The sequence below is a fragment of the Pelodiscus sinensis genome, chromosome 24 (assembly GCF_052426305.1).
Source record: "Pelodiscus sinensis isolate ZL-2025 chromosome 24, ASM5242630v1, whole genome shotgun sequence".
Classification (NCBI taxonomy): domain Eukaryota; kingdom Metazoa; phylum Chordata; order Testudines; family Trionychidae; genus Pelodiscus; species Pelodiscus sinensis.
Window position 1 is genome coordinate 5,839,163 of NC_143075.1, and position 19,707 is coordinate 5,858,869.

At 47.3% G+C, this 19,707-nt stretch overlaps 1 protein-coding gene across 1 annotated transcript in view; it reads left to right on the top strand.

Moving 5' to 3' along the window:
- The first annotated feature begins 6,031 nt into the window (after positions 1-6,031).
- Positions 6,032-19,707, top strand: part of TTC34 (tetratricopeptide repeat domain 34) — a 65,781-nt gene continuing 52,105 nt past the window's right edge. The window contains exons 1-3 of the mRNA XM_025185467.3: positions 6,032-6,143; positions 12,004-13,670; positions 16,813-17,038. Coding sequence (XP_025041252.3) covers positions 12,067-13,670; positions 16,813-17,038 — 1,830 coding nt within the window. The 5' untranslated portion in view covers positions 6,032-6,143; positions 12,004-12,066. The remainder of the gene's footprint in view (positions 6,144-12,003; positions 13,671-16,812; positions 17,039-19,707) is intronic.

Consider the following 19,707-nt stretch of genomic DNA (forward strand, 5'->3'; position numbering starts at 1 on the left):
GTGTGTGTGTGCACGTGCATATTTTTTTAAGTACTGAGTCATTTATGATTAAATATGCACCAGGAACACGAGTGCTAGGCAAAAACCGGTGGTGGGAGCAGATCACTTTGAATGGAACAAGGTATCTCATCAAGATCACTCCTAGGGTTTTTTTCTGAACTGTACACAGCACAAAAAGTTTTAAAACATTGCAGAGAAATTGGGGCTTAGTAATGAAATAAGACATCTCCTTTTTGAAACAGCATTCACCAGGGACCTCAAAGCACTTCACAGACATTGATTAGATCACCCTGAAATGCCCCTGGCTTGTATTGTTCATCCTTTCGGTTTGATGCATACCTCAGAGCACTGGGGTAAGGCAGTTTTCCCAACAGCACCCAGCTGGAAGTAAAAAATAGTGTGGCTCGAGACAAGGAGTTTCTATTCCACAGGAAATTCTGAAATTTCAACGTTTGGTTTTGGGCTGCAATGAAATATCGAGTTTAGATTTTTTTTCCCCCCAATAGAGCATTTTTATTTCAGCCAAATACCATTTTCTGACAGGCAAAGGTTTTATTCCACATTTTTGGCCAGCCCTGCCTGACAAGAATGCAGCTCCAGAGTCTTCTGCTGTGACAGCACTTGCAGTGGGGGCTCAGAGAAGATGTTTAAGATGCAGATTTCCTTCACAAGAAATGAGTTGCCCAGCTCAGTTCTATATACAAGTTCCCCAGAATCTACTTGTCAGGGTAGGCAGTGAGCACAGAACTGAATACACTTAGGCCAGGTCTAGACTTACTAGTGAGTCAATGTTCCAGAGGCTAATTTTATGGCGCTTGATTTAGCAGGTCTAGTAAGGACTCACTAAATCGAACACAGAGTGTCGCCTTCAGCACCAGTACTCCTACTCCTCGGGAGGAGTAAGGGAAGTTGACAGGAACATTTGCTCCCATCAGACTCCCACTGTGGGGAAGGTGGAGAAACTCAAATCCAGGTATGTCAACTCCAGCTATGCAATTAACATAGCTGGAGTTGAGTATCATAATTCAGACTAACCCCCCAGTGTAGACCTGGCCTCAGGGATGAAATTTCATCATGTGGCTTCAAAGCTGATGACACCCAGCAGAGCCTCTTGACTTCCGTGTCATGAACACTCAGTCTCCTAGCATCTATTATTCAATAGAGGCCAGTCCCTTCTCTCCTTGCACCAGAGTCACTCTGTTGTCCTCAAGCTGCGTATAGGTGTAGCTAAGATCAAGATTTATCCCCTTAACTCTGAGCGACACAACTGATCATCTCAGTGTAACGGGTCACAAGCCATTTTGGGGATGTTTGCTTTTTCTCATTTTAGCTCATTGCAGCTAGGTTACATAGCCTCTTGCACCAACCAAATCCTGTCTGTCCTTAGACTGTGTACCCTTTATGCCTTCTGCAAACAATTTCAAGCTACCCTGATTTTCAAGTTAGCTAAATCATATGTGTTTAAGTTCAGCCTTTCCACCTGAGTTCATTCCTTAGCACACACCATTGATTTTTCTTGCCGATACATAAGGGACACTATAATGGAGTAGACTGGGCCCAAAGACCCCCTGCTGGAAACCTCAGAGCTTTGCCATACCCATCTTAGGAAAGGAGCAGTGGAGAGGTCCTCCAAGCAGGCTAGAGTGTCTGCATTGGAAATGGCCAATCAGGGCCAAGCAGGACTTGATAAAGAGAGCTGTATAATAGTGTAGTAGTTAGTTCAAGATACAGCCCACCAAACCTTTTGATCTGGACCACAGCCCATCCCTGCAGCACAGAGCAGTGCTGCTCAAAGTGCCTGGCTGCTCCCTGTGACTCTCTGCTGCAGTGGGCTGGGAGGCTTCACATGCTGCCCCCCACTCCCAGCAAAATCTCTCAGCTCCTATGGGAACGGGGTCATAATTTCCCAACTTCTGTCCCAGATCCTGCACCCTCTCCATAGAAAAGTGTGGCTCTTAATTACTTACCAAAATCTTGGAGTGCCCCCTGTCCCCCATTAAAAATGATTGCCCACTCCTGAGTTAGTTGCTGCTTGGAGCTGGAGGAGAAAGGACTGTAGAACTGGCTGGCTACCTGAAAGGGTAGCAGTGCCAATGACAGCTCAGTGTGGACAGGGACCAGGAGAGCAAAATGCTCCTGGTTGGCTGCTAGGAGTTGGTAGGGACTAAGCCTGGGAAGGGCTACAGGAAGATAGGTTCTCCAGGGAGGAATTCCTGGGGGTATAGCCCCGTACCAGGGCTGGATTACCTAAAGACCAAAGCCCAGGGCGTACTAGAGAGAGAGACCACTAGAGATGTACTGAGAGCGGCCATGGGGAACTGTACGCCCCAGAAGGGGTCTGTTCTGGTTAACATGCACACAGCGTGTGACCCAGCCGGAGGGCTGTGGCACTAAAATCCTGCCTAGGAACCACCAAAAGGGGTCACCACAACTAAAGAACAAAGACATGCCCAGCTAGAGAGGGGCACCCATTGCTGAACACTCACAGAAGAAGCCACGTTCAGTTACCGAGGGTCTAGATCACCCCTAAAAGTGGTTTCAGGATACCTTAAAGTCAGTGGAATTCTTTCCCCCATCCTCAATGGGCTGAGGACTACTCCCTAGAAACACATCCCCTCACTCCCTCTGTCCCTTCCCCCTCTCTCTGGTGCATGTATTTAGTGCGGCTCCATATTGCTCCCAGCCTCCATCTGAGCGTCAGAAAACTTCTGAAGATCCACCTAGTCATTCCAACACTGCGTGTGTCACTGTCACCCTCTAGTGGTCACACCCACAACCTCTAACAGCTAGTGGAGAGTCTCAATTTGCTGAAGGAGAAGGAGCCTGTATTTCTGGTCCCAAAGGCCATGGGCTTTTATTACCCCTCCGACCTACGTCTGGAGCATGTGGATTTATTTCTCTGTCTAAAATAGTCGTTATGCATTTCTATGGTTCCTGCTGTCATGTTTTGCCTTGCCTTTGGCTAGTAACCTCAAGTCAGGGTCTTATTATAGGTAACCCCCTGCTTTTCCAGCACTGCAGAAGCTCAGAAAACAAACACAACAATCCTAATAATAACTTCTTCTTAACACCCTGCCTGTATCTTTTTGGAGACAGGTAATTCCACCCACAAGCTGGCCTCTTTGCAAGGGCCAGCAAGCCATCTGTACTCCCTGTCTGCTCCCATCCCCTTTAAAAATTAATCACCTGGCTGCAACACCAGGGGAAGCTATTGTATTGTATTTAATATTTAACTAGTGTTTGGGAAAACAGTCTTCTCGCTCTTTCTCTATGTTGGTTTGAGCATTTGCATCACAGTAATTCTTTACCCTCCTGGAGAAACAGCACGATCCTGTGTCTTGAATACAGGCCTGGGAGCCAAGACCCCTGAGGTCTATTTCTGCCCTTTACTCCGTATATCAAGCAGAGCAAGTTGCTGCTTCATTTCTTTGTGCCTCTGTTATTCCCTCCTACCAGTCTTGTCCACTTAGGCCAGGGCTACACTAACAGGGAAGGTCAAATTAAGATACACAATTCCAGTGACCTTAATTACATAGCTGGAGTTGACGTCCCTTAATTCAAGTTTCCGCGCTGTCTTCACAATGGGAGATTGATGGGAGCAAACACTCCCATTGGCTTCCTTACTCCTTGCAAGGAGCAAGAGCACCAGTGCCAACAGGGGCACCCTCTGAGTTTGATTTAGTGGCTCTTTACTAGACCTGCTAAATCTAACTCCGGAAGATCGAATGCAACAGCGTCGATCTTTCACGTAGTGAAGACATGGCCTTAGATTGTTGAACTGTCTTTTGTGATGTGCGTGTACAGCACCCATTGGTTCCCTCATCTTATCTGGTGCTAATAAATGAACAACTTTGTTTTTCTCTGTGAGCTTTATATCCCCAGGTCAAGATGCCCAGACTAGTAATAAGAAACCTCCCTCTCTTGCACAGCTAAGCCAAACTACGGGTAATGATTTTTGAACCATGGACCACAATCCACAAACAACCCCGGCCTCATTTTGTTCTTTCCCACAAGCTGAGCTCAAACCACAGCAGAGACTGGATAAAGCCCAAGTGTTTGATCAACTTGGCCCTTGCTAATGTGATTTCTATTGCAGAACTGTTTCTTTTTATGCCTTCCGGTCTTTCCTAACAATATCACCTATGGCCTGATGTGACAGCAACACTAAATTATTTTTGATGGCTCATTACGATAATTACAGTGAAAGTAATCAAAGGAAGTAATGGGCAATCTCTTAATAAACTGTCAAAAAATCTATATTAATCATGAAGATTTTTTCCCTTCTGAATGTCAAAGAATACAGATAAAGGGAATATTGGACCTCAGGCCTAGCCTGGTTTAAAGGAGCGCTGTCAGGTAAGCTGCATTCAGAAAAATATTCCTCACCTGTGACTAATAATGTCAACAATCCATTGTGCACCACTGAATCCTTTTTTCTCCCTTTCTACATTTCACTAGTTTGGACAGTGAAAACCAAATGGTCATGGTCAGTTTCATTTTCTATTTACATGTCAGGTTTCCTTCCTGGCTGCCCAGCCACATAATGCACACGGTGATTGCCATCTAAGCCACAAAGGGAATCGTTATTCTTAAAAGAAAACCATATTTTTAAAAAACAATTGTTTTCAGTTCATCTGAGACCAAAGCTTGCTGTTCCCCTCTCCATTGTTCACCGGGCAGACCCCACCCTTGGCAGCAATGAGCATTTTGCCTGAGTAATGACAGGGGCTGGCATCTTCCTAGGAGCCCAAGAAAGTTAGGCAGTAGACTCCCCACGGGATTTGACTGGCCCCCATTGACAGAGCGCCTGGCGACACGGAGCCGAAAGGGGCTGTATCCACACAAAGTATTGTGTCACGACACGTCCTCCTCCACAGCACCACGAGCTGCTCACGAGATGCCCGGCCCACGTCACAGAGCTCCGCAAAGCCCTGGTGTGTGAATTCAGCCCCCCCCCCCCTTCCTCCTTGCTTCACCCGGCTCCAGATGGGGGGCAGCCAAGTGACAACGACAGGCCTCTCCTGTGACAGTGGAGCACTTTGCTTAGGGGGACCAGCAGCCGGGGGAGCTGCCCCAGCCCATCTGCAATGTCCAGCTGAGAGGAGCAGAGAGTTACGACAACGAGGTATTAATCTTTCTCAGCAACAGAAAGTTGGTTCAATAAAACCTCACCTCACCCCACTTGTCTTCTAATCACCTCACCCCACTTGTCTTCTAATATCACCTCACCCCACTTGTCTTCTAATATCCAGGGATTGACACGGCTGCAACTGCAGTATACGAGACTAGTAGGACAGAGAGCTAGCTCAAATCAGAAGGTTAGATGGGACCACCAGGGTCACCAGATAGATAGAGAAGTGTGTTATTGCATGGAGACACAGATAGATAGATAGATAGATAGATAGATAGATAGATAGATAGATAGATAGATAGATAGATAGATAGATAGATAGATAGATAGATAGATAGAAGGGGAGTGTGGGGATAGATAGATAGATAGATAGATAGATAGATAGATAGATAGATAGATAGATAGATAGATAGAGGGGGAGTGTGGGGATAGATAGATAGATAGATAGATAGATAGATAGATAGATAGATAGATAGATAGATAGATAGATAGATAGAGGGGGAGTGTGGGGATAGATAGATAGATAGATAGATAGATAGATAGATAGATAGATAGATAGATAGATAGATAGATAGATAGATAGATAGATAGATAGAGGGGGAGTGTGGGGATAGATAGATAGATAGATAGATAGATAGATAGATAGATAGATAGATAGATAGATAGATAGAGGGGGAGTGTGGGGATAGATAGATAGATAGATAGATAGATAGATAGATAGATAGATAGATAGATAGATAGATAGATAGATAGATAGATAGATAGATCTGGCTATTCAGGCAGTGCCCAGCCAGGGACTGCGCACCTGCCCTGTGCATCCAACCCCTGCCTGCGGGGAGAGAAGCCTGTGTTAGTGTTTACCGTCTCCTGGGCAACAGGGCATGTGGAAGGATGAACCTAGCCAGCCAGCTCTCACCCCACCCCTCCCAGCGGCAGCCGCCTCTCCAGAGCACAGCAGCAGGGGACTCTCCAAGATCACCCTGCACCTCCGCCCCAGTGAGCGTGTCCACACGTGAGTTCCCAGGCCCTCCTTGTGTCCATCTCCCTCCCCCCGGCCCTTTGTTCCTTCCCCTCTTCTGTGCCCTGGCCTGGGGGTGGGGCACTCCGGGTTTGGTCCCTGTCGGGAGGCGTGCACGTGAGCCCCATCTCCTCCGGTCCCAAAGCTGGGAAGAATCCATGCACCCTCGGCCCAGCCTCAGGCTCCCCATTCCAGAAACACAGTCAGGCTGGAAATTGCCTCCTCCCCTTCCCCACCTCACCCAGCACCCAGAAGAGCAACAATGACTGATTTCTGGTGTGTGTTGGGGCGGGAGACAAAAGGCAGGCAAAGCTGCAGGGCGGGGGAGAGTTTGTTTCTTTCCCAGTGTCCAGCTGTCAGAAGGAGCCTGATGGAGCAGGGGGTTGAGAAGGGAGGGGAATCAGGCAGAGGGAGGGGAGGAGCACGGCTCAGAGTAGAGTCGGACACAGCAAACTCCTGAATCAGGAAAGGGCATTTGGAAACGCATCCCTCAGGTTATAATTAGTGTTTGGGGCCCTTGGTGGAGATCAGCAGCAGCCCACTGCGCACACAAAACACAAAGACGGCTCCTGCCCCCAAAGAGTTGGCATGCTAGGCATCCACTTTATTACCCTTGTTTAAAAAACAAAAACAATCTGCACACAGTCAGTTTGGAGGATGCAGCAAATGTTTGGGGTGAACCAGGACTAAAAGGGCCCCAGCTACAGGGCCACAAACAGGATCTTCACTTGGCCCAAAGCTTGCTCCATGATAATGCTCTTGATGGCCAGGGAAGGCTCACTCGGAGAGGTGCTTTGTAGCCTCTGTTCTCAGGGGAGCCATGGAGGAACGATAGCTCACTGAGAGCTGGTGATTCCGAAACAGGACTTGCTGCGGCATGCTGTGCTGCTCGGGTGAGACGGGAAGCTGGTGGCCTGAAGGCTTGTGCTCTGTGCACGGTGCCGTTGCAAGAGACAGGACACTCTGGCGCTCGTGCGGAATGCTCACTGGGTAACGGCACGTTGCTTTTCCCAGATCCTCCTGCACAGCCGACATTCATCTTACGAATCTTCACAGGCTGACCTCACCCTCTCCTCTAGCTCTGGCTCTGGCTGAATCTCAGGCACCATCTGGGCCCTGAGACTTTGTTTCTACCCTCAAAATGCATCCTTTCCCTTCCTCACCGAATTCCTCCTCTTTCCTGGTTTTCACTGTGTCCTCCGTTTAATAAAAGTCTGCCGCTCTGCTGCGCGCCGCAGCTCAGAACAAAGCCCAAAATAACCAGAGACTGGTAGAAGTTTGCCAGGTCTCAGGGTGGCTGAAAACAGTCGGGGCCGGGCCTGTTTTTCCTGCAGTGAGATTGGGAGTGAAGGTCAATACCAAAGCCAGACACTGCATTTCCCAAGTTCGTGGGCTGTTCTCTCCCCTTTTGAGAGCATTCCTCTTGTTTTGTCTCCTTAGGAAATATATGTTATGTTATGTTATGTTATGTTATGTTATGTTATGTTATGTTATGTTACCTTACATTACCTTACGTTACGTTACATTACATTACGATACATACGATACGATATATAATATAATATAATATAATATAATATAATATAATATAATATAATATAATATAATATAATATAATATAATATAATATAATATAATATAATGCCACCATGGAGATCACTGAATGAAGAAGGAATCATTAGACAGGTGTGTGGGAGTTGGGAATTTATCAACTTTAACAACAGCAGCAATAACAGCAGCTCTCAGCTAATGTCTTCTCTTATCCCCCTCTTTTACTGACATCTTTGGTACCATTGAACAGATGGTCAAAAATGGGGAAGGATTCTGGCTAAAATCTCCCTCCACTAAAAGGGAAAGGGACCAAGAGATGCTGTTACCAGTGAGGGCTCTTGCTTAATGCTTTATCTTTCCAACCCTTTGACTCTGTGTCTTTCCCCTTGCTTCCTGTGTCTGTAAGAAAAGGTTGAGATTATTTGTAATGGGGTGTTTGCCAGGGGACGAAGCAGGCTGAGGTCTCTGCTCACCAAACCCCAAACCATTTAACACTGTTTAATGTTGACTGGATTCTGTTAACACCCTTTGACTCTTTGAGCCTCTATGTTCCCTGTAAATGAATTCCACGGGTCCAAAAGCATGGCTGGGGGAAGGAGAAGAACAGCCCTTTATGGCTTGGAGGGGAGAGGAAAATGTGCTTGGTGGGGGTGGGCGATAGCTGGAAGACAGCAGCAGAGGAAGGGTAGGGTTGTTTATTACACAAGTGTGTTTAAATTCCCCCTCTCCAACAGTTGACATATGTTGGCAGATGGAATATAACAACAGTCAGGATTAAATACTGAGGGCAAATTTCTCCTCTCTGTTCCCAGGCAGATCTGTGACACATATTCCGTGCTTCTCCGATTCTTGTATCCACTGAAGGTCTCCTATCATAACCGCAGATCAGGAGCTCTCGGGGGAGGGACCGTTTTAGTTCTATGTGCATACGGTGCCTAAGACTCTGAGCTCTGGCTGAGCCCCCGAGTGGTACCTCAAAAATATAATAAAATAACTCTGCCACTGAGCTCAGTAGATGAAGAAGGGATGATTAGACAAGGGTTCCGGAGTTGGGAACTTCAGAGAGCATAATTTTGACCTCATATCATTTTTGCTGATAAATCCACCCTTACTGCCCTGGTCTACACTAGGGCTTTATTTCAAAATAACGCCCCCTAAGGTCGAAGGAATAAGCGGATCATGCACACTACTATTTCAAAACAACAGGCCGCTTATTTCAAAATCTGTACTTCCGCTTTTCTCAGGGCAGAACGCTCATTTTGAAATACTATTTCGAAAGAGCAGTAGTGTGGATGTGCCGGTGCTCCTATTTCAAAATAACGACTCCTCAGCGGAATTCAAACTAATTACTCCGCAGTGCTTCCTATGGCTCTAAGTCGAGGTAGAGCATCCTCATCAACGGTGTGTCTAGACTACATGCCTCCTTCGACGGAGGCATGTAGATTAGCCAGATCGGAAGAGGGAAATGAAGCCGCGATTAAAATAATCGCGGCTTCATTTAAATTTAAATGGCTGCCCCGATCTGCCGATCAGCTGTTTGTCGGCAGATCGGGGGAGTCTGGACGCGATGCCCCGACAAAGAAGCCTTTCTTCATCGACACAGGTAAGCCTCGTGAAACCAGGCTTACCTGTGTCGATGAAGAAAGGCTTCTTTGTCGGGGCATCGCGTCCAGACTCCCCCGATCTGCCGACAAACAGCTGATCGGCAGATCGGGGCAGCCATTTAAATTTAAATGAAGCCGCGATTATTTTAATCGCGGCTTCATTTCCCTCTTCCGATCTGGCTAATCTACATGCCTCCGTCGAAGGAGGCATGTAGTCTAGACACACCCTAAGGGAACCCGCCTTGGACTCATTTTAAGGCTTCCCCGTAATGTGGACACACTAGCTCGATTTTGTTATTTCGGGAGTGATTAAATCAATTTTAGTTATTTCAAAATAGTTTCCTAGTGTAGACATGCCCACTGTGTCTATTGGACACCAGTCAAGCAAGCAGAGTACTTGGCAGGCACCTTCAATCCACCTCTTCCCTGCCGAGAAGAACAATGGGGCCTTATAGAAAAGGGTTCTATAGTTCCTTCCCCGTGACTCCTCCTACAGAACACAGCCCACCTCCCAGTGACTGTAGTGACACTGTTCCTATTGACAGCGGATCCTCTCCAAACTGTGCTGGATCCTCCGGGGACACGTTTCCTGTCTGCTGTGAAATGTACACACTGTTCCCAGGCGTCCCTTCATGACAGCCCTCTCTCTCCCCTGTCCATGTGTCTGGCTGGTGTATGAGCACTGGAGGGACAAGAGTCAATGTGCGGCGGCAATTTGGGAAAAGCCTATTGCTGGCATTAGGCTAGGATGGGACCTGGCAAGTCCCGACTTCCACGGGCACAAGCATCCCCCCAGGGCAGCCTGACTGATGATCATTGCAAAGACTCTGCTCACTGCTCTAAGGGTACATCTAAGCTACAGAGCTTTTCCGGGATCCAAGGAACGTGTCTGCTTTTCCGAAAAACGACGCGTTTTTTCGGCATCCCTGTAAACCTTGTTTTACGAGGAAGAAGGGATGTTCCGAAAGAGGTTTTTTCCCCGACATTTGGCCCCGTGTAGATGGGCTAAATGTCGGAAAAGCTTCTTTCGGAAGAAAGGCAGAAAAAGATATACCAATAGCAGTTCACAAGCTGCATATCTTTTTCCGACTTTTCTTTGTAGTGTAGACACAGCCTTAGCTTTCCTATAGCGCCCATGCCTTGGTAAGCCCGTCCTCACTGTGGCTATGTCTAGACTGCAAGCCTCTTTCGAAAGAGGCTTTTTCGAAAGATGCTTTTTTGAAAGTTCCGCTTGCAGTCTAGACGCTCTTTTTCGAAAGAGGCTTTTTCAAAAGTAAGCCGCTTTTTCGAAAGGCAGTCTGGATGCTCTCTTTTGAAAAACCCCTGTTTGCATTCAAGAACGCCTTTCTTCGAAAGAGCACTTTCGAAAAAAGTTGTTCTTCCTCGCAAAATGAGGTTTACCACCGTCGAAAGAAAAGCCGCGTTCTTTCGATTTAATTTCGAAAGAACGCGGCTGCAGTCTAGACACAGGTGAAGTTTTTTCGGAAAAAGGCTACTTTTTCGGAAAAAAACCCTGAGTCTGGACACAGTCAGGGCTATTCCTACAGTTTCTTTCTGCCTCCAAGAATTAAACATGTCTCCCCACCACATCCTGGGTCAAAGTCCACTAACTGCTATCGTTCTCTGCGGACGGGATTCAAGCTAGTATTCCTCTGGCCTAGAGCCTTGCCTCTGGTAAAAGGATACATTTCTACAGCCTTGCCTCGTTGGTCGCACCAAACTGTAGCACAAAAGCAGGATTGGAAAGGGCCATTTATGTGGCTCCAAAGGTGTGTAGAGGAGAGGGAATTATGCTCAGAAGTTTGATTTGGTAACTACATTTCTCACACTTTTAAATTTAAATAGCAAACAAAAAGGGGGGGCAAACATTTTCACTGCCTTTTTGAGACCATTTCCCCATTTCCCAACCAACTATAACAAAGATGGCCTATTTCCCCCATTTTCTTCTCCTCCTCTCTTTGGGTATGTCTAGACTGCATCCCTCTGTCAGCAGAGGGATGCAGATTAGGCAGGTCGACATTGCAAATGAGGCAGGGATTTAAATATCCCACACCTAATTTGCATAAAAATGGCCTCCGCATTTTGCTGACTCAGCACTTTGTTGGCAAAAAGCGGCAGTATAGAGGGGTATCTATTGAGAAAGAAAGCCTGCAAGGAGGCATAAGGGATCTGTCGAAAAAGGCTTTCTTTCTCAACAGATTCCCCTCTAGACGGCCGCATTTTGCCAACAAAGTGCTGAGTTGGCAAAACAAAACGGATATTTTTATGCAAATTAGGCACGGGATATTTAAATCTCTGCCTCATTTGCAATGTCAACCTGCCTAATCTGCATCCCTGTGCTGACAGAGGGATGCTGTCTAGACATACCCGTTTTTCCCCCTTGGCTCTGTTTTCCAGTGGCTACGGGTTTTTTGCTCTTTGTGTGTTCACTGTGACCTTCAAAGCATCTCAGGCCTTTGTTTGTGTCTGTCCACATGATGGCTTAGAAAACACAATGTGGTCCCACAAGCATAGCCCTGAGTGGATAGAAAATGTGTATCCGCATTCATAGCCACAAAAAAGAGCTGCGGCTACCTGCATCCATATCCACGGACGCGGCTACGCGCAGATATAAAGCGGACATCCTCAGATTTGCAGGGTTGTACCCACATGCCAGGGCAACGTGCTCAGTGTTAATTGCTCTAATTTCTGTTCGCCAGGCACCCGACAGGGCTGAGTGTGAAACGCCACCTGCAGACAACGTAAATGCCTCAGTGTTCATAATGTCAGCCCAGGAACTTGCTGCCCGGCTCTGCCAGGAAGGGGACCAGCACCTTGGTCTGGACGAGCTGCCACTCGCCACAGCTTTCTACATGGCTGCATTCAGCTGCAGTGCACTCCTGGCAGTACAGAAGGTCAAGTCCCTGGGGAAGGGACCGTGGGGGAAAGTGGTAGCCACCCTGGAGACGTGGTGCGCCGGCAAGAGCCCAATTCCCAGGATACACTGCAATGACTTGGCCATAGTGTCCCTGAACGTGGGAATCGCTGCCATCTTCCTATCCACCCTCAGTCCCAGCAACGTGGCTTCCTCTGTGTTCAAGATGGAGGCCATGCTCAGGCAGGGCCGCACTGAAGAAGTGGTGAGCCGGTGCAGCGCCCTGCTCAGCACCCATCCTGACCATTCGGTGGAGCTGCTGCTGACAAGGGCTTTGGCCTGGATGCTATCAGGGACCCACTCTGGGAACGGAGTTGTAGACTATATCCAAGCTTTCCTGATGCACCGGGCTGAGACGGTGGCCTATCTGCACAGCAGGCAGAGGGAACACCTATCTCTGGTGATCCAGACCTTCTCTGATTACCTCTTAGCACACCAGGAGAAGGGCCCAGAGAGCAGGGCCTTGGACGGCCAGCTGGGTTACTGTTATGAGTTCCTCGTTGCGTTGGCACCAAATGACATCCAGGTGTGCCGGGCACAGGCTGCATACCTCTTTGAGAAACACAAATACGAAGAGTGTGTGGCCATCTACAGCAGGGCTATGGAGGCCTTATCTGCTGATAGCAAGCCCAGAGATGAGAGGGCTTTGGGTGTCCTCCTGGGCCGGGCAGCTGCTTACTTCTCCTTGGACGGGCGGACACGGGAGATGTTGCAGGACTTGATAGAAGCCTTCAAGATAAGCCCTGGCCAAGCCAAGCGGCACTTTGAGGAGCTTTTCTCAGCTTGTGACACTGAGAAGATTGAAGAACAGGCCAGAGCTGCCCTGGAGGGAGAGTTTGCGGCCTACCGGGAAGCGGTGCGTACTCGGCCTGAGCTCCGATGCGATGCCGGCACAGAACGGCTTTCCCCAGTCCTCCACACTCTCCAGTTCCTCGTGCAGGTCGCCACCGGGTCCAGGCGTGAGCTGAGTGTCCGGCTGGCAGATTGCCAGCTCCTCAGCAGGCATGTCAAGAGCGCCCTAAAGCTCTGCAACCATCTCCTGGCATCTGAGGAGAATACCTATTACAACAGCCTTCTGGTTCTGCGTGGGTTTTGTTACCTCCACGCCCACGCCTGTCAGCAAGCCCTACAGGACTTCCAGATGGTCATTGAGCATGACTCCCCGCACCCCACCAGTTGTATGAAAGCCCTGTGTGGGCGGGGACTTCTCCGGATTTTGGGTGGCAGTCCGTATCTCGCAGCCCTGGATTATATCACTGCTTGCCGGCTGAGATTAGACGAAACCATCCTCACTGTCAAGTCCTATGTGCCCTGGAACCAAAGAGGGCTGCTACTGAAAGTGCTCCAGGAAGAAGGGCAGAAGATACTGCAGAAAAAGCAGCATCCAAAAGACAGCTCAGCCGTCAGGCAGAAGAAAGGAGCAGGACTGAACGGCTTCCTGACGAAGGAAGGGTACGGCTGGGCGGGGTTGATTGGCTTGGGGGAGGGGGAATAGGACACAGACCCTTTGGGCATGTCTACACTACGGAGAAGATCAACCCTCTGGAGGTCGATCTTCTAGCATTCAATTTAGTGGGTCTAGTGTAGACTCCCCAAATTGAACGCTGAGGGAAGCCCCGGCCAGCATCCTGTACTCCTCGTTTTGCGAGGAGTAAGGGAAGCCGACAGGAGCATGTGCTCCTATTGGCCTCCTGCCGTGTAGATGCTCCAGCATCTCGGCTTAAAAGTAATCCGAATCCAGCTATGCAAAATGCGTATCTTAAGCCAACCTGCCCGGTCTAGTGGAGACCAGGCCAATAAGTCCAGGTCAACAGTTGGTGGGAACCCTGCCCAAATAGATAATAGGCAAAAGCCACTGATGGCTGATCAGTGTCCTTACGAAACAAGAGGGAGGGAGTCTCTCTATGGTTGCTAATGGAGAAGATATCCACATCACAAAAACAGTCATTTCTGCTGCCAAAAGGCCCCTTCACTGGAAGTCCCAGCAGAGTTCAAGGAGCGAAAGTGCCCTGGAGACAACCTCTGTGTGCCCCCTAAAAAGGCCGGACCAGAACAGGGGTAAGCGATTGCAAAGGAAGCTTGATTTTCTGCAGCCTGTGCCGCACCTGCTTTCAGGATAAGAGAATAGGTTCATGTCCGGGGCTGGCAGTCGGGCACACATGCCCAGTGTGAAATTAACGAACATAACACTTCAGAGGAGAAACAAATCTAAGCAGAGTTATGGCATCTACATCCATTTAAGCTTCTGCTGCACCTTCTTCCACGGAGGGGGCTATAAATAAGATTAGCAGAGCTGGTTGCAATTTGTCAGTTGAATTTTTTTTAATGAGAAATTGGCTTGGGGCCGGGGGTGAGGGGAAGAGGTGGTGAAAAATATTATTTCTTTATAAATTGTCCACTTTTTCAATGAAGAATTGAATGCCAAACATATTTATGTTCAATCTTCTGGTTTTTCATCAAAAGGAACATAACATTTCTGTCACATATTTTCAAAGGCAATGTATTTTTTTCTTTACTTTCCATATTTTTCCGGGAACGTAATTGGCTATTTTCTTAACAGCCCCACAGATTGGGAAAGAAATAGGCTAAACAGTGCTATGAGAGTGAAGTGCTCTATTTGCAACCAGATTTCTATAGCTAATACAAGTGAGGATAGTTTAGGATGGTGTCTTACTAATAGTATCTAACTCTCTCTAGCATTTTCCTCAGTGGATCACAAAGTCCATTACAAAGCAGGTTAGTGTCATTATCATTGTCAAGGTTGTTCCCCGCTCTGGCAATTTGAGTGCAGAAGTCCTTAAAATACCCTGCCACTAAAGGCTTCTGTTTAAAAACTCCCCACGGTCACAAATTCCCTGGCCTTGGGTGGTACGCTGTCACCACCCAAATACAAAAAACCCCTGAGAGCCCAGGAAGATGCATTGGGAAATTTCTTCCTTTGGGGTAACCCTAGGCTCTTTAACCCTTTCTCAGGAGAGAGCTTGCAAACAAACTGGAATTTCTTAATAGTGGATCTTCAGTCTCAGGTATGTACATACAGGACCTCCAGCCCTATAGGACACAGGAATCAGATCATAGTCTTAAAGGTGTTTGTACTATCAAAACAAAGAAGATATCATTGGTAAAGCACGGCTAGTTGTTAAGTATTACAGAGCAACTGGGAACAGGCAAATTAAAAGCAGAGGTTTGCCCCCTTGGAATTCAGTTTCAGTTACAATGTATGAGTTCAGCACAGAGGAGTTCACAAACCAAAAAATTAAGAAAATAATTGGATTGTGTCTAACTAAACATTCCCTGTTCTACTTACATCCCTGTTGTTTCAAGGTTTGGGTGGGTGGCAGATTCCTTGGGCATAAATATCACTGGAAAATCCATGTTCTTTTCCTGGCTCAGTCCCTCTCTCCCCCAGCTGTTGCTCTGAGCTTGCACAAAAGACTGAAGCAGGCAGAACCTATTTCAATTAAAATCTCTCACTCTTTTCCCATTGGCTTTCCTGGTTCCCTGCCAATGCTTCCTGGAGACCCATTGCCTCTGGGTTTAACCCTTTACAAGTAATTTTGTTAAATGAATGGTTGGGATGTCTAGAAAAAGGTAGTGCCCCTCCCATCCATCACAATCACCATTTTATAAATGGGGAAACTGAGGCACAAAGAGAAAATTAGTTCTACATAGTCACTCAGTAGACCAGTGGCAGAGCCTGGACTGGAACCCACATTTCTTAAGCCTACTCCAGTGCTCTTAAAGTGGGAGATTTTCTAACAAGACTGTTGCCACGTACGTGTGCTATTGTTTTGTAGCAATTTTTAGCATGGGAGAGTTCTTCAGTGGAGACCACACATTATTTTCTATACCTTATTTGGACTTAGATAGTGTCTAGGGGTATGTCTAGACTACATGGCTCCGTCGACGGAGCCATGTAAAATAGTTTACTCGGCATAGTCAATGAAGCGGGGATTTAAATAATCCCCATTTCATTAAAATAAAAATGGCCACTGCACTGTGCCGACAATCAGCTGATCCAGCACAGTGCGGCAGTCTAGATGAGGTGCGGTCGACAAGGGAAGCCTTTGTCGACCGCTCCGGAGAGTGAAACGAGGTTTATTGGAGTGGTCGACAAAGGCTTCCCTGGAGTGGTCGACAAAGGCTTCCCTTGTCAACCGCAGTGCGTCTAGACTGCCACGCTGTGCCGGATCAGCTGATTGTCGGCACAGAGCGGCGGCCATTTTTATTGTAATGAAGCGGGGATTGTTTATATCCCCGCGTCATTGACTATGCCGAGTAAACTATTTTACATGGCTCCGTTGACGGAGCCATGTAGTCTAGACATACTCTAGGAGTCCCCATCATGGACAGGTACCCTCTTTTGGAGCCATGATTTTACCTGTAGTTATAAGATTGTTTACAAATAGGCGTTTAACAAAACGTTTACAATGAGGCTCAAATGTTGAAGTGACAAGAAAGTCTCCATTGCTGGAGATAGTGAGGTCTGACCACCATTTTCGTAAGGGCATCATTCAGAGCCAGCTACTCTGTATGAGCTATAGAGAAATTCCACTGGAATGATGAATTTTTGAAGGCTATTTTGTTTATGCAGGGATGCCTTCGGGGTTCACCAGCTGGCTTCTCTCTTGATGGAGCTGGACCCTTCTGACGAAGTATCTCAGATCCTATGTGCTGATGCCCTGTACCAACTGGATCGGGTGGAAGAAGCTCACAGAATCCTCTTGGTAGCCCTCTCTAAGAACCCCCAGAGCTCTCCCATCCTGGCAAGGCTGGCACTACTGCAGCTGAAGAAGGGTTTCTTGTATGATGGCACTCAGGTAAAAAACCTCTGCCTAGCAACAAGGGCGAGGCAAAGTCCTTCTGTGGGTGAAATGACTGGGGAGGCCACTGTGTTAGAGATGTAGTAGGTCCACACTGCAGAGTGTTTTCAAGAAACTAACAATTAGTGTTTCATGATCTGGGACAAGAATATCTGTAAAATGCTGGGTCAAGCTGGTTGACAAATGGGTTAGAGTCTCATGGGAATATTCATGACAAAATTGTGCCTTTTCTTGATAGCAAATTTTCAACTTTTCAACCTGCTCTAATTCTGGGATGGGTAATTTTCCCTTAGAAGGAAAAGAAATAGACTATTGCCTTTCTCCTGCAGCTCTCTAGCCTTGCTAATGTGTCTCTGCGACTCTTGCCCAGTGCCTACATAAGGCAGCAAGACGACGTACAAACGGTTTCCATATTTTAGGATCTCTCGGGCTAGCAGATCCACATCTCTCGAAAGCAGAGGACACGCCTGTATTCGTGGCCCTGAAAATAAAGCTGTAGTCCTAAGAAATGTACTCTGTCGTGGATGGGTAAAGAATTACTTACTGTCTGTCACCAAGTGTCTCCAGATTCATGTCACTCGCCGGTGGAAATACTTGATTGAGAAACGCATTTTAAATCCCACAAGGTTCACCTGAAATCTGAGAACAGGCCCGTTGACAAAGGGGGACAAAGAGAGCTGGTGCCCCAAGGCCTGGTGATTCAAAAGGGTCTGGGACTCCCATGTCTATTACTGCAGCAGCAGCCACCACTGGAACCCCTGGCCCTTTAAATAACCGCTGAAGTGCCATGTGGCCGCTCCAGGGGGCACTGAAGTGCAGGTGGGAAAGGCTAGTTCCCAGCTCCACCCCTTCTACCCAAAGCCCCACCCCTTCCAGGAGTGCAGAGCTGCCCAGGGGCCCTGCAATGTGGTTGGCCCCCCTGTCTAAGATTATCTAATTCCCTCACCATCCCACCTAGGTAACCTAACACTTGGCCCGTCAGGTGAAAAGCTACCAGGAAAGTGAGTGATTAGCAGTTGAGATGTAATGCCCTCCGTTTCTAGTTGTGGCCCTGGCTAGTACTAAGGCCAGGTCTACACTATGCAAGAAACTCAACTTAAGATACACAATGCCAACTACATGACTAGTGTAGCTGGAGTCAACCTACTTTAAGTCAAATTTCCACAATGTCCCCACTGTGGAAGGTCGACAGGAAAAACTTTCCTATCAGCTTCCCTTACTCCTCACAACCCCATGGAGTACTGAGGTCAATTTAGTGGGTCTTTAATAGACCCGCTAAATTGAACCCCAGAAAATCGATCTCTGGAGCGTCGATCTCCAGGTAAAGTGGAAATCTGGCCTAAGAGACCCAGAAGTCCCTTCCCCTCTCTGGTGTTAGATAATGGCTTGTCTTAAAGAGCACCCAAGTGCCAAGCTGAGTTGATATTCAGACTCTTCCACTCCATGGCAGCCCCTGGATCATGTTCATTGCATACACACACCTTCCACTGAAACCAAGTTTGGAAACTCTCTGAAGAGTCACTTCCTAACAACATATGGCAGCCTAGGGGAAGAACATCGGTGGCACATGTATGTATTGAGGATGAAATCTGTGACCATGCTCTGATACAATGTGGTAGACATGGCACTGAACCTATGGTTACAGCAAAGCCCCAGCAGTCTGGATATCTGGGATTTATGGACATAAACTCACTGCATGAAATTTAACTTCCACATTTTATTGGATCCAAGTGTGATGATAATTAATAAGACTTGCCCACTTTAGAATGGGAGCTGATCAGCAAATGTGTCTTCCTGTCAATCCGCGGAACCTAGCCTACAGCAGGTGCCACCAAAACATGGACAGAATAAGAAAATAATAAGCTTCCTATATTATCCCTGGCAAAACTGTTTTGGGGTCCTAGGATGAACAAGGCAGATGCTTGTGGGAGTGGGGACGTTGCCTGTTAAATTGCAAGGGATTTGAATATTTTAATGTGTGCTAAGCAGATGGAACTGCCAAGAGCAAACAGTTACATGGCCATCGCTTGCCAGCAGAGGGCACTGTTGCATTTTTAATCTATGTAATAAATCCTCTTGATGAAAAGGAGAATAGTATTCCATTAAACCAAAGGTGTATTTTTTTCCACAGTGGAGTATAAAACTATGCTATGTGCAGAGACTGTAAGGGCCGTGAGTGAATGATACCAGTCTTGAGAGTTCACATATGGTCCATCTACACAGCAGTGTTATTTCGGAATAACTGATGTTCCGAAATAACGTAGTGCGTGTCTACACTACAAGCCTTTATTTTGAAATAATGTCGAGCTCGAGGGCTTTTTACTCTGACTCCTGGTAGCCCTCATTTTACAAGGAGTAAGGGAAGTCAAAGGAAGAGTGCTCTTCCTTCGACTTACCACTGCATTGACAGAGCCAAAAGCCGAATTAAGCTACAGCTTCTCCCCAACTTACGAACCAGTTATGGACCAAGCAATTGGTCGTAACTCGGTTTCTTCGTAAGTCGGACCCCATAGAGTTACATGTGACCTCGCTGTTTGTAAGCATGGATCGCGTTCGTAACTCGGGGTCCACCATTTACGACAGCTTCGGTCGTAAATGCAAACGATCATAAGTCGACAGTTCACAACTCAGGGACTGGCTGTACTTCAACTTCAGTTACGCAATTG